Source organism: Oncorhynchus gorbuscha, linkage group LG16 (genome assembly GCF_021184085.1).
Source record: "Oncorhynchus gorbuscha isolate QuinsamMale2020 ecotype Even-year linkage group LG16, OgorEven_v1.0, whole genome shotgun sequence".
NCBI lineage: Eukaryota > Metazoa > Chordata > Actinopteri > Salmoniformes > Salmonidae > Oncorhynchus > Oncorhynchus gorbuscha.
Window position 1 is genome coordinate 88,392,693 of NC_060188.1, and position 15,010 is coordinate 88,407,702.

Below are 15,010 nucleotides of genomic sequence, written 5' to 3' on the forward strand. Positions count from 1 at the left end.
CTCTGTTTCTCTCTGTCTGTGTCTCTCTCCCTGTCTCTGTGTCTCTGTCTGTGTCTCTCTCCCTGTCTCTGTCACTCTGTCTCTCTCTGTCTGTGTCTCTCTCCCTGTCTCCGTCTCTCTGTCTGTGTCTCTCTCTCCCTGTCTCTGTCACTCTGTCTCTCTCTGTCTGTGTCTCTCTCTCTGTCTCCGTCTCTCTGTCTGTGTCTCTCTCCCTGGCTCTGTCTCTGTCTGTGTCTCTCTCCCTGTCTCTGTCTGTGTCTCTCTCCCTGTCTCTGTCACTCTGTCTCTCTCTGTCTGGCTCTCTCTCCCTGTCTCTGTGTCTCTGTCTGTGTCTCTCTCCCTGTCTCTCTCTGTCTGTGTCTCTCTCTGTCTCTGTCTCTGTCTGTGTCTCTCTCCCTGTCTCTGTCACTCTGTCTCTCTCTGTCTGTGTCTCTCTCCCTGTCTCTGTGTCTCTGTTTGTGTCTCTCTCCCTGTCTCCGTCTCTCTGTCTGTGTCTCTCTCCCTGTCTCTGTCTCTGTCTGTGTCTCTCTCCCTGTCTTTGTCTGGGTCTCTCTCCCTGTCTCTGTCTGTGTCTCTCTCCCTGTCTCTGTCTCTGTCTGTGTCTCTCTCCCTGTCTTTGTCTGGGTCTCTCTCCCTGTCTCTGTCACTCTGTCTCTCTCTGTCTGTGTCTCTCTCCCTGTCTCTGTGTCTCTGTCTGTGTCTCTCTCCCTGTCTCTGTCACTCTGTCTCTCTCTGTCTGTGTCTCTCTCCCTGTCTCTCTGTCTCTGTCTGTGTCTCTCTCCCTGTCTCTGTCTCTCTGTCTGTGTCTCTCTCCCTGTCTCTGTCCCTGTCTGTGTCTCTCTCCCTGTCTTTGTCTGTGTCTCTCTCCCTGTCTCTGTCACTCTGTCTCTCTCTGTCTGTGTCTCTCTCCCTGTCTTTGTGTCTCTGTCTGTGTCTCTCTCTGTCTGTGTCTCTCTCTGTCTGTGTCTCTCTCTGTCTGTGTCTCTCTCCCTGTCTCTGTCTGTGTCTCTCTCCCTGTCTTTGTCTGGGTCTCTCTCCCTGTCTCTGTCTGTGTCTCTCTCCCTGTCTCTGTCTCTGTCTGTGTCTCTCTCCCTGTCTTTGTCTGGGTCTCTCTCCCTGTCTCTGTCACTCTGTCTCTCTCTGTCTGTGTCTCTCTCCCTGTCTCTGTGTCTCTGTCTGTGTCTCTCTCCCTGTCTCTGTCTCTCTGTCTGTGTCTCTCTCCCTGTCTCTGTCTCTGTCTGTGTCTCTCTCCCTGTCTTTGTCTGTGTCTCTCTCCCTGTCTCTGTCACTCTGTCTCTCTCTGTCTGTGTCTCTCTCCCTGTCTCTGTGTCTCTGTCTGTGTCTCTCTCCCTGTCTCTGTCTTTCTGTCTCTCTCTGTCTGTGTCTCTCTCCCTGTCTCCGTCTCTCTGTCTGTGTCTCTCTCCCTGTCTCTGTCACTCTGTCTCTCTCTGTCTGTGTCTCTCTCCCTGTCTCCGTCTCTCTGTCTGTGTCTCTCTCCCTGTCTCTGTCTGTGTCTCTCTCCCTGTCTCTGTCACTCTGTCTCTCTCTGTCTGTGTCTCTCTCCCTGTCTCTGTGTCTCTGTCTGTGTCTCTCTCCCTGTCTCTGTCTTTCTGTCTCTCTCTGTCTGTGTCTCTCTGTCTGTCTCCGTCTCTCTGTCTGTGTCTCTCTCCCTGTCTCTGTGTCTCTGTCTGTGTCTCTCTCCCTGTCTCTGTCACTCTGTCTCTCTCTGTCTGTGTCTCTCTCCCTGTCTCCGTCTCTCTGTCTGTGTCTCTCTCTCTGTCTGTGTCTCTCTCCCTGTCTCCGTCTCTCTGTCTGTGTCTCTCTCCCTGTCTCTGTGTCTCTCTCCCTGTCTCTGTCTCTCTGTCTGTGTCTCTCTGTCTGTCTCTCTCCCTGTCTCCGTCTCTCTGTCTGTGTCTCTCTCCCTGTCTCTGTCTGTGTCTCCCTGTCTCTGTCTGTGTCTCTCTGTCTGTGTCTCTGTCTCTCTGTCTGTGTCTCTCTGTCTGTGTGTTCCTGTCTCTGTCTCTCTGTCTGTGTCTCCCTGTCTCTGTCTCTCTGTCTGTGTCTCTCTGTCTGTGTCTCTGTCTCTCTCTCTCTGTCTCTCTGTCTGTGTCTCTGTCTCTCTGTCTGTGTCTCTGTCTCTCTGTCTGTGTCTCTCTGTCTGTATCTCTGTCTCTCTGTCTGTGTCTCTCTGTCTTTGTCTCTCTGTCTGTGTCTCTGTCTCTCTGTCTGTATCTCTGTCTCTCTGTCTGTGTCTCTCTGTCTGTGTCTCTCTGTCTGTGTCTCTCTGTCTGTGTCTCTGTCTCTCTGTCTGTATCTCTGTCTCTCTGTCTGTGTCTCTCTGTCTGTGTCTCTCTGTCTGTATCTCTGTCTCTCTGTCTGTGTCTCTCTGTCTGTATCTCTGTCTCTCTGTCTGTGTCTCTCTGTCTCTCTGTCTGTATCTCTGTCTGTGTCTCTGTCTCTCTGTCTGTGTCTCTGTCTCTCTGTCTGTGTCTCTGTCTCTCTGTCTTTATCTCTGTCTCTGTCTGTGTCTCTGTCTCTCTGTCTGTATCTCTGTCTCTCTGTCTGTGTCTCTGTCTGTGTCTCTGTCTGTATCTCTGTCTCTCTGTCTGTGTCTCTGTCTCTCTGTCTGTATCTCTGTCTCTCTGTCTGTGTCTCTGTCTCTCTGTCTGTATCTCTGTCTCTCTGTCTGTATCTCTGTCTGTGTCTCTGTCTCTCTGTCTGTATCTCTGTCTCTCTGTCTGTGTCTCTCTGTCTGTGTCTCTGTCTCTCTGTCTGTGTCTCTCTGTCTGTATCTCTGTCTCTCTGTCTGTGTCTCTGTCTCTCTGTCTGTATCTCTGTCTCTCTGTCTGTGTCTCTCTGTCTCTGTCTGTGTCTCTGTCTCTCTGTCTGTATCTCTGTCTCTCTGTCTCTGTCTCTCTGTCTGTGTCTCTCTGTCTGTATCTCTGTCTCTCTGTCTGTGTCTCTCTGTCTGTGTCTCTCTGTCTGTATCTCTGTCTCTCTGTCTGTGTCTCTCTGTCTGTATCTCTGTCTCTCTGTCTGTGTCTCTGTCTCTCTGTCTGTATCTCTGTCTCTCTGTCTGTATCTCTGTCTCTCTGTCTGTGTCTCTGTCTCTCTGTCTGTATCTCTGTCTCTCTGTCTGTGTCTCTGTCTCTGTCTGTGTCTCTGTCTCTCTGTCTGTATCTCTGTCTCTCTGTCTGTGTCTCTGTCTCTCTGTCTGTGTCTCTGTCTCTCTGTCTGTATCTCTGTCTCTCTGTCTGTGTCTCTGTCTCTCTGTCTGTGTCTCTGTCTCTCTGTCTGTATCTCTGTCTCTCTGTCTGTGTCTCTGTCTCTCTGTCTGTGTCTCTGTCTCTCTGTCTGTATCTCTGTCTCTCTGTCTGTGTCTCTCTGTCTGTGTCTCTCTGTCTGTGTCTCTCTGTCTGTATCTCTGTCTCTCTGTCTGTATCTCTGTCTCTCTGTCTGTGTCTCTGTCTCTCTGTCTGTATCTCTGTCTCTCTGTCTGTATCTCTGTCTCTCTGTCTGTCTGTCTCTCTGTCTGTATCTCTGTCTCTCTGTCTGTATCTCTGTCTCTCTGTCTGTATCTCTGTCTCTCTGTCTGTGTCTCTGTCTCTCTGTCTGTATCTCTGTCTCTCTGTCTGTGTCTCTGTCTCTCTGTCTGTATCTCTGTCTCTCTGTCTGTATCTCTGTCTCTCTGTCTGTATCTCTGTCTCTCTGTCTGTATCTCTGTCTCTCTGTCTGTCTGTCTCTGTCTCTCTGTCTGTATCTCTGTCTCTCTGTCTGTATCTCTGTCTCTCTGTCTGTATCTCTGTCTCTCTGTCTGTATCTCTGTCTCTCTGTCTGTATCTCTGTCTCTCTGTCTGTGTCTCTGTCTCTCTGTCTGTATCTCTGTCTCTCTGTCTGTATCTCTGTCTCTCTGTCTGTGTCTCTGTCTCTCTGTCTGTGTCTCTGTCTCTCTGTCTGTGTCTCTGTCTCTCTGTCTGTATCTCTGTCTCTCTGTCTGTGTCTCTGTCTGTATCTCTGTCTCTCTGTCTGTGTCTCTCTGTCTGTATCTCTGTCTCTCTGTCTGTGTCTCTCTGTCTGTGTCTCTGTCTCTCTGTCTGTGTCTCTCTGTCTGTGTCTCTGTCTCTCTGTCTGTGTCTCTGTCTCTCTGTCTGTGTCTCTGTCTCTCTGTCTGTCTCTCTGTCTGTGTCTCTGTCTGTATCTCTGTCTCTCTGTCTGTATCTCTGTCTCTCTGTCTCTGTCTCTCTGTCTGTGTCTCTCTGTCTGTATCTCTGTCTCTCTGTCTGTGTCTGTGTCTCTCTGTCTGTATCTCTGTCTCTCTGTCTCTGTCTCTCTGTCTGTGTCTCTGTCTCTCTGTCTGTGTCTCTGTCTCTCTGTCTGTGTCTCTGTCTCTCTGTCTGTATCTCTGTCTCTCTGTCTGTGTCTCTGTCTCTCTGTCTGTGTCTCTGTCTGTGTCTCTGTCTGTGTCTCTCTGTCTGTGTCTCTCTGTCTGTGTCTCTCTGTCTGTGTCTCTCTGTCTGTGTCTCTCTGTCTGTGTGTTCCTGCTCTCAGCTCAGTAATGCTCTTATCTAACCCTGCTACTTTGGAATGGAATGTTTTCTACCACTGTCGTCAGAGTGGCCGCCCGGCAGTCAGCAAGCCACGTTAAAATAGACCCTCAGCTGCCATCTTCACCGTCACAGAAACGCAACGGAAGACAGCCAGACAGCGGGAGGGAAGGACAGAGGAAAGGCCCCTGCAGGGTGACATGGTTTTGACCAGGGGAACACATTGGTTCTTCAACAACGTCTGGAGTGTCACACTAAAAATTGTTTTTATATTTCCTAGCTGACAAAACGTTATTGAATCTTTTATCAATATATATGTTTTTAATTTGATGGTCCCCGACTGTCTAGCTTTCATTTGGGTGATTATCAGTGAGCTGGACACAGTCAAGATACTGTATGAATGTAGGTCCATTATTATTTCTACACAGGTTTTAATCACTTGAAAGTATATTGCTATATATTTTTTAAATATGTGGTACTCAAACCACCCGCGGTCAGGTTGATAGATAGAGAGCCCTGGACATCCACATACTTTCCCTGGGTTGTACTGTCAGTGACAGCCAGCACAGAGCCCTGGACATCCACATACTTTCCCTGGATGGTACTGTCAGTGACAGCCAGCACAGAGCCCTGGACATCCACATACTTTCCCTGGGTTGTACTGTCAGTGACAGCCAGCACAGAGCCCTGGACATCCACATACTTTCCCTGGGTTGTACTGTCAGTGACAGCCAGCACAGAGCCCTGGATCTTCACATACTTTCCCTGGGTTGTACTGTCAGTGACAGCCAGCACAGAGCCCTGGACATCCACATACTTTCCCTGGATGGTACTGTCAGTGACAGCCAGCACAGAGCCCTGGACATCCACATACTTTCCCTGGATGGTACTGTCAGTGACAGCCAGCACATAGCCCTGGACATCCACATACTTTCCCTGGATGGTACTGTCAGTGACAGCCAGCACATAGCCCTGGACATCCACATACTTTCCCTGGATGGTACTGTCAGTGACAGCCAGCACAGAGCCCTGGACATCCACATACTTTCCCTGGATGGTACTGTCAGTGACAGCCAGCACAGAGCCCTGGACATCCACATACTTTCCCTGGATGGTACTGTCAGTGAATGAATGACAACAAAGACTTTCTGTAAGAATCTCCACTGTTGACCAATCACAGACGAGGGTCGTAGACTTCCTCTTGCCCCCAGAAAAAATGAAAATGTCGTCATAATATATGCACAAACTTTTCCGAAATGTTTTTGCTGGGAAGCTCTCTCTCTCTGTCTCTCTCTGTGTCTCTCTCTCTGTCTCTTTTTGTCTCTCTCTCTGTGTCTCTGTCTCTCTCTCTCTGTGTCTCTGTCTCTCTCTCACTGTCTCTCTATCTCTCTGTCTCTCTCTGTGTGTCTCTGTCTCTCTCACTGTCTCTCTCTCTCCCTCTCTGTCTCTCTCTCTCCCTCTCTCTGTCTCTCTCTCTCCCTCCCTCGATGTAGTGTGTGTAGTTGGGCACTAAATCGTGTGATAAATACCTCTGTGGTTTCAGGCTGTGATGAATATCTCTGTGGTTTCAGGCTGTGATAAATACCTCTGTGGTTTCAGGCTGTGATAAATACCTCTGTGGTTTCAGGCTGTGATAAATACCTCTGTGGTTTCAGGCTGTGATGAATAGCTCTGTGGTTTCAGGCTGTGATGAATACCTCTGTGGTTTCAGGCTGTGATGAATATCTCTGTGGTTTCAGGCTGTGATAAATACCTCTGTGGTTTCAGGCTGTGATGAATATCTCTGTGGTTTCAGGCTGTGATAAATACCTCTGTGGTTTCAGGCTGTGATAAATACCTCTGTGGTTTCAGGCTGTGATAAATACCTCTGTGGTTTCAGGCTGTGATGAATAGCTCTGTGGTTTCAGGCTGTGATGAATACCTCTGTGGTTTCAGGCTGTGATGACAGGCTCAGACAAGCAGCCGTGTAATGACCTCTGACGCCAGCCTGCCAGGCCCCTTGCTTTCTTTCTCTCTCTCTGTGTGTCTCTCTCCTCTCTACCTTTATTCTCAAGAATAACAAACATACAGAGGAGTGAGTGAGTGAGAGAGAGAGAGAGAGAGAGACAGAGAGAGAGACAGAGAGAGAGACAGAGACAGAGAGACAGACAGAGAGAGAGAGAGAGAGAGAGAGACAGTGAGAGAGAGAGAGACAGAGAGAGAGAGAGACAGAGAGAGACAGAGAGAGAGAGAGACAGAGAGAGAGAGAGAGACAGAGAGAGAAACAGAGAGAGAGAGACAGTGAGAGAGACAGAGACACACAGAGTGAGAGAGAGAGAGTCTGCAGCACCTGGCCTCACCCTACTAGAATCTGAAGTCAAATGTCTACTGTTTGCTGATGATCTGGTGCTTCTGTCCCCAACCAAGGAGGGCCTACAGCAGCACCTAGATATTCTGCACAGATTCTGTCAGACCTGGGCCCTGACAGTAAATCTCAGTAAGATAGGTCCAGTTGCCAGGACAACAAATACAAATTGTATCTAGACACTGTTGCACTAGAACACACAAAGAGTTATACCCACCTCAGCCTTATACATCAGCACCACAGATAACTTCCACAAAGTTGTGAACTATCTAAGAGACAAGGCAAGAAGGGTCTCCTATGCCATCAAAGGGAACATAAATCTTGACATCCCAATTAGGATCAGTTATAGAACGCATTTCCCTCTGCGGTTGTGAGGTTTGACATCACAAAATGGGACAAACACCCAATTCAGACTCTGCATGCAGAATTCTGCTCAATTATACTTTGTCTTCAATGCAACACCCCTAACAATGCATGCAGAGCAGAATAAGGACTATACCCACTAGTTATCAACATACAGAAAATATCTGTTAAATTCTACAACCACCTAAAAGGAAGCAATGCCCACATATTCCACCACAAAGTCCCCACTTACAGAGAGATGAACCTAGAGAAGATTCCCCTCAGCAAACTGGTTCTGGGGCTCTGTTCACAAACACAAACAGACCCCACAGAGCCCCATGACAGCAAAATTATAGACCCATCAAATCACGAGAGAGAAAAAAAGATAACCATTTGACACACTGGTAAGAATCAACCAAAAAGCAGCCAACTGTCTGGCCCTAAACAGAGACTGGTAGAATGACCAAAATCACCCAAAATGAAAAAAATCCTTGACTAGTTAAAAAAACCAAATACAACATTGATAAAGTCCGATATTTGTTCGACAAAATACCCTGTGCAATCACAGCAGTAAGATGTGTGGGCCGTTGCCATGAGGAAATGGAAACCAGTGGAGAACCAACAACGTTGGAAAAACCACCCATACTTATCTGTTTATTTATCTTCCCCCACTATTCATACTACAAGTATTTACACATCGCTAAAACACTCCTAGATGATAATATAACACTTGAAAATGACTGTTCATTTCTAATCCTTTGTTGTTGATGTTGTTAGATTTTCTTCTTAGTTTTGTTTGTTTATTTCACTTGCTTTAGCAATGTAAACATGTTTCCCATGTCAATAAATCTCCTTTGAATTGAACTGAGGGGGAGGGAGGGGGAGGAGAGGGGGAGGGAGGGAGAGAGAGAGGGGGGAGGGGGGAGAGAGGGGGGGAGGGAGGGATAGAGAGAGAGGGGGAGAGGGAGAGAGAGAGGGGGGGGAGGGAGGGAGGGGGAGAGAGAGGGAGGGAGGGGGGGAGAGAGAGAGGGAGGGGGAGGGAGGGGGGGGAGGGGGGGAGAGGGAGGGAGAGAGGGGGGGAGGGAGGGGGAGAGGGAGGGAGAGAGGGGGAGGGAGGGAGGGGGGGGGGGGAGGGAGAGAGGGAGGGAGGGGGAGGGATAGAGAGAGAGGGGGGGAGCGAGGGAGGGGGGAGAGGGAGGGAGGGAGAGAGGGGGGGGAGAGGGAGGGGGAGAGAGAGAGGGGGAGAGGGAGGGAGGGGGGGGGGGAGGGAGAGACACGAGAGCAGGGTAGAGTAGAGAGCACAGCCCACAGGTGAGAGCTTTGCCTCAAATCGCTCACATCCAAGAACAATGAGAATATTAACTTTGAGACCTTTGAAATGACACACACACACACACACACACACACACACACACACACACACACACACACACACACACACACACACACACACACACACACACACACACACACACACACACACACACAAACATAGAGAGGGAGGAGCGGCCTGGTCTCCCTTTGTGCCTCTTTCCTCAATCTTTTATCCTCAGTCGGTTTGAGTAATGTTTTTTTTCTTTCTCAAACGTAAATACTATGTCCTCAGTAGCCAGGGAGCTCGCTGGTTGGATTTAGGATAATTCCCCTTGGCCTTACATCGGCCGACTTCAAAGAGAACGGCCCACGAACAGCCTGTCATTTTGTGGAAGAAATGTTTTCCCTCCCTAGTGTTGTCATTTTCCTTTTACCAACAGTTCCTAATGAACTCTAGGTGTGTGTCCAAAACAGCACCCTAATCCCTATATAGTGCACTACTTTAGACCAGGGCTGGCACCCTAAACCCTATATAGTGCACTACTTTAGACCAGAGCACTAGTGAATAGGAAGCCATTTGAAATGAAGACTGGATCCTGAGCTCATAACAGGCTGTAGAGCAGCCTGACGAGAGCAGACTGAGATACTGCTCTATTGGCAGAACCAGATAGTTCCCTCTGTTCTGTCTCAGCTCTGGTTCTTCTGCTACACATATTACTGACTACAGTCTGCCGGCCCAGAAAGATGAAAGGACTGGAGAGGGGGGGGACCAAACTGACTGTAAGGGGGCACCAAACTGACTGTAAGGGGGCACCAAACTGACTGTAAGGGGGCACCAAACTGACTGTAAGGGGGCACCAAACTGACTGTAAGGGGGCATCAAACTGACTGTAAGGGGGCATCAAACTGACTGGGGGCACCAAACTGACTGTAAGGGGGCACCAAACTGACATACATACATACTGTAAGGGGGCACCAAACTGACTGTAAGGGGGCATCAAACTGACTGGGGGCACCAAACTGACTGTAAGGGGGCATCAAACTGACTGGGGGCACCAAACTGACTGTAAGGGGGCACCAAACTGACTGGGGGCACCAAACTGACTGGGGGCACCAAACTGACTGTACTGTAAACTGACTGGGGGCACCAAACTGACTGTAAGGGGGCACCAAACTGACTGTAAGGGGGCACCAAACTGACTGTAAGGGGGCACCAAACTGACTGTAAGGGGGCACCAAACTGATTGTAAGGGGGCACCAAACTGACTGTAAGGGGGCACCAAACTGACTGTAAGGGGGCACCAAACTGACTGTAAGGGGGCACCAAACTGACTGTAAGGGGGCACCAAACTGACTGTAAGGGGGCACCAAACTGACTGTAAGGGGGCACCATACTGACTGTAAGGGGGCACCAAACTGACTGTAAGGGGGCACCAAACTGACTGTAAGGGGGCACCAAACTGATTGTAAGGGGGCACCAAACTGACTGTAAGGGGGCACCAAACTGACTGTAAGGGGGCACCAAACTGACTGTAAGGGGGCACCAAACTGACTGTAAGGGAGCACCAAACTGACTGTAAGGGGGCACCAAACTGACTGTAAGGGGGCTCTGTGCAAGAGAACCCCTTTTTTTGTTTTGTGAACTTTTAACCATTGAATGTCTAACCCTCTCAGAGAAGATACAGAAATGATTCCTGATTGCTTATTCCTTCGTCATCAATTGTATTTCTGGAAAACCTGGTCATTAGGGAAAGTTACCTGGAATTTTGCAACACTACAGTAGGCGTAGATTTTCAACCAATCACATAGGTGCCGTTGTCTATTTTACAGCTCTCTCTCTGAATAGCTAGGCGTTTACCTCGTGTGCCGTGCTCCTGTGTCTCCACTTCGTGATGATGACTTTTCAGTCCTAGTTGTTTGTAGCTGTAGTGTAACTGCTGTGTCTCCTTCCTGGTGTTTTATTGGGCCCTTGCTTTCCTCTCCTTTAATCAGACCCTTTCCTGTGTGCAGAGTGGAGAGCAGCTCTTATAACAGGCCTCCCAAAAGGACACTCTACTAGTACTGCACTGTGAAGGGAGTCATTTAAGAGGCTTTTACACTGTCTTTCAAAGAGAAGCTACATTTCCTTCTGGTTGCCCTCTCTTGAATATTAAACCTATTACTTGTATCTTCCCGTGGTAGAATGAGTTGTACGGCTATAAAACAGTGATTAGGACAGATTTACCTTCTGCTTGACGTCAGAACATCGTTAGTTGGCCTGTAAGGAAAATACAAGGCTCCAGACAGAAGATAACCATTAAGGCTTGTATAAACAGGGATTGGATGGGTGTGTGTGTGTGTGTGTGTGTGTGTGTGTGTGTGTGTGTGTGTGTGTGTGTGTGTGTGTGTGTGTGTGTGTGTGTGTGTGTGTGTGTGTGTGTGTGTGTGTGTGTGTGTGTGTGTGTGTGTGTGTGTGTGTGTGTGTGTGTGCGTGCGTGCGTGCGTGTGTGTGTGCGTGTGTCCTGTCTAGTTGCTTTTCTTGTGCGAATTCCAGAAATGTCTGTTGTTTTTGGAGGATGATTGTGTAATGAAGGATGCACTGTGATATTGATTATACTTTTTGAGTCATAGCGCTTTGTAGTTGAAACATATTGTGAAATGTCTACATACAGTATTTAGTTAAGAGTTGGCTGTAGTTGAAACATATTGTGAAATGTCTACATACAGTATTTAGTTAAGAGTTGGCTGTAGTTGAAACATATTGTGAAATGTCTACATACAGTATTTAGTTAAGAGTTGGCTGTAGTTGAAACATATTGTGAAATGTCTACATACAGTATTTAGTTAAGAGTTGGCTGTAGTTGAAACATATTGTGAAATGTCTACATACAGTATTTAGTTAAGAGTTGGCTGTAGTTGAAACATATTGTGAAATGTCTACATACAGTATTTAGTTAAGAGTTGGCTGTAGTGAAACATATTGTGAAATGTCTACATACAGTATTTAGTTAAGAGTTGGCTGTAGTGAAACATATTGTGAAATGTCTACATACAGTATTTAGTTAAGAGTTGGCTGTAGTTGAAACATATTGTGAAATGTCTACATACAGTATTTAGTTAAGAGTTGGCTGTAGTTGAAACATATTGTGAAATGTCTACATACAGTATTTAGTTAAGAGTTGGCTGTAGTTGAAACATATTGTGAAATGTCTACATACAGTATTTAGTTAAGAGTTGGCTGTAGTTGAAACATATTGTGAAATGTCTACATACAGTATTTAGTTAAGAGTTGGCTGTAGTGAAACATATTGTGAAATGTCTACATACAGTATTTAGTTAAGAGTTGGCTGTAGTGAAACATATTGTGAAATGTCTACATACAGTATTTAGTTAAGAGTTGGCTGTAGTGAAACATATTGTGAAATGTCTACATACAGTATTTAGTTAAGAGTTGGCTGTAGTGAAACATATTGTGAAATGTCTACATACAGTATTTAGTTAAGAGTTGGCTGTAGTGAAACATATTGTGAAATGTCTACATACAGTATTTAGTTAAGAGTTGGCTGTAGTGAAACATATTGTGAAATGTCTACATACAGTATTTAGTTAAGAGTTGGCTGTAGTGAAACATATTGTGAAATGTCTACATACAGTATTTAGTTAAGAGTTGGCTGTAGTGAAACATATTGTGAAATGTCTACATACAGTATTTAGTTAAGAGTTGGCTGTAGTTGAAACATATTGTGAAATGTCTACATACAGTATTTAGTTAAGAGTTGGCTGTAGCTGAAACATATTGTGAAATGTCTACATACAGTATTTAGTTAAGAGTTGGCTGTAGTGAAACATATTGTGAAATGTCTACATACAGTATTTAGTTAAGAGTTGGCTGTAGTGAAACATATTGTGAAATGTCTACATACAGTATTTAGTTAAGAGTTGGCTGTAGTGAAACATATTGTGAAATGTCTACATACAGTATTTAGTTAAGAGTTGGCTGTAGTGAAACAGTTGGTTTCTTTTATCTCCTCGTTTACAGACTTTTTAAAGACTTTAATTGAGTAGTTGTTGATAAGAAATCCTCTTAAATCTCTCAGCCACTGCATCATCAGGCTGGTCAAAAAGACTGGTTTTCCTGTTGATTCACTAATGGACTCAATGTTGGCCAGTCTGCTTCCTTAATCCTCTACCCCCCCCCCCTCTCCTTTCATCCCTCTACCCTCATCTGTCCTATCCTCTCTCCTCATTTCATCTTTCCTTCTGAGTCACTCATTTGAAATGAATAAAATACATGTTATGTTTAATCTGCTGTGTGTTCAGTCCAGAGTTGTAACCCTCCTCCGTCTCTCCGTCTCTCTGTCTCTCCCTATAGATTCCCAGGCTCTCCAGGAGTCGGGCGACAGATCCCACTGGTGCGTGGTTGCGTACTGGGAGGAGAAGACCCGTGTGGGGCGCCTCTACTCGGTCCAGGAGCCTTCCCTGAACATCTTCTATGACCTACCTCAGGGGAACGGCTTCTGCCTGGGCCAGCTCAGCTCCGACAACAAGAGCCCGCTGTCTCAGATGGTGCGGACCAAGATCGGCTACGGCATCCAGCTGAGTCGCGAGCCCGACGGGGTGTGGGTGTACAACCGCAGCTGCTACCCCATCTTCATCAAGTCGGCCACACTGGACAATCCCGACTCGCGGACCTTACTGGTGCATAAAGTGTTCCCCGGATTCTCCATTAAGGCCTTTGACTTTGAGAAGGCAGACAGCCTGCAGAGGCCTAACGATCAGGAGTTCACACAGCAGCCGAGGACTGTGTTTACTGTACAGATCAGCTTGGTGAAGGGCTGGGGTCAGTGCTACACAAGACAGTTTATTAGTAGCTGTCCCTGTTGGCTGGAGGTCATATTCAACAACCAATAAAAACAGATTACCTTCCTTCCCCTTCTTCTTCCTCGTTCTCCTCATTCGAGGACCAGGAGGGAACGGAGGACACAGACTAGTCCCTTACCTTTCCCTTTTTTTCCCAGAAGACAGTGCTTCAAAAAGGAAGATGTTTAAAGAAGAGACAAACAAAACCCAGTATGACAAATGACTCAAAGATTTAATTAAAAGTGAAATTAAAAGCGAAAATGTATTTTATGTTATATATATAAATATATTATTACTTGTAAATATGAAGACATTTTATATGCATCATTATTTATGTATTGTGCAATGTGTTGATGAGGAAAATAAAATAAGATGCACTTTGCTTAATATAAATACAAACAAAGAAATGCCAAAATAAATAAGAGAAATTATATTTATCTACTGGTGTTTTTTTCTGTGGGTGCAGGTACTGATGTACTGAGGTACTGATGTACTGAGGTACTGAGGTACTGATGTACTGAGGTACTGATGTACTGAGGTGCTGAGGTACTGAGGTACTGATGTACTGAGGTACTGATGTACTGAGGTACTGATGTACTGAGGTGCTGAGGTGCTGAGGTACTGATGTACTGAGGTACTGATGTACTGAGGTACTGAGGTGCTGAGGTACTGAGATGCTGAGATGCTGAGAAACTGATGTACTGAGGTACTGAGATGCTGAGATACTGGGGTGCTGATGTGCTGAGGTACTGAGGTACTGAGATGCTGAGATACTGGGGTGCTGATGTACTGAGATGCTGAGGTACTGGGGTGCTGAGGTACTGATGTACTGAGGAGCTGAGATGCTGAGGTACTGAGGTACTGAGATGCTGATGTGCTGAGGTACTGATGTACTGAGATGCTGATGTACTGAGATGCTGAGGTACTGATGTACTGAGGTACTGAGGTGAATCCAGATGTTTTTGAATGATGTCTTCTGTAGGTTGGAAATAGGCTGTAATGAGTAGCATACTAGAATCTAGACATTTGGTTTACACATTTAACTTAACAGTAAATGGCAGTCAGTTGAACATTTTGAATTGCTCTTTTGTATATATATATATTTTTTAAGGCAACTGAATATTGACACAACACTATTCAACATGACACATAATCCACACACTAACCCTGGCTAACCTTGGGCCTGATTCAATCCATACAGCAGAAGTTTAGGCCTATAGCACATTTCAGATTGAGTCGGCATATGCAACTTCTACTGTAAATGCAGTCTCCATAAATGCGAGAACGTTGCCTTTAAATTTAAATCGCGACACAATACAATTCTATTTTGCATATTGTTCTTACCGCCTTTGTGTTAGCCGGGAGGATGAGATAGGATGTATTTGACATGTCATCCTCTGCTGCTCGCTCTGTAAACACTGCAACACGTGTTTACTCCCTAAACAATGACGTCTAACAGCCGTAGCCGTAACCCCATTCAGGGTCTCTGACAGCCGTAACTCAGGGCTTTCCGCTTTCCCCCATTCTTCTTGTAGTTTGCAGTCGTCTGACAGCCGTAACTCAGGGCTCGTCGGGGCTTTCCGCCCCATTCTTCTTGTAGTTTGCAGTCGTCTGACAGCCGTAACTC

The 15,010-nt window shown here is 46.5% G+C and overlaps 1 protein-coding gene across 1 annotated transcript in view; it reads left to right on the forward strand.

Moving 5' to 3' along the window:
* smad7 (SMAD family member 7) overlaps nucleotides 1-13,809 on the forward strand; it is a 59,064-nt gene extending 45,255 nt beyond the window's left edge. Inside the window, exon 4 of the mRNA XM_046305563.1 lies at nucleotides 12,896-13,809. Within this exon, the coding sequence (XP_046161519.1) occupies nucleotides 12,896-13,434 (539 nt within the window). The 3' untranslated portion in view covers nucleotides 13,435-13,809. The remainder of the gene's footprint in view (nucleotides 1-12,895) is intronic.
* Nucleotides 13,810-15,010: the final 1,201 nt, after the last annotated feature.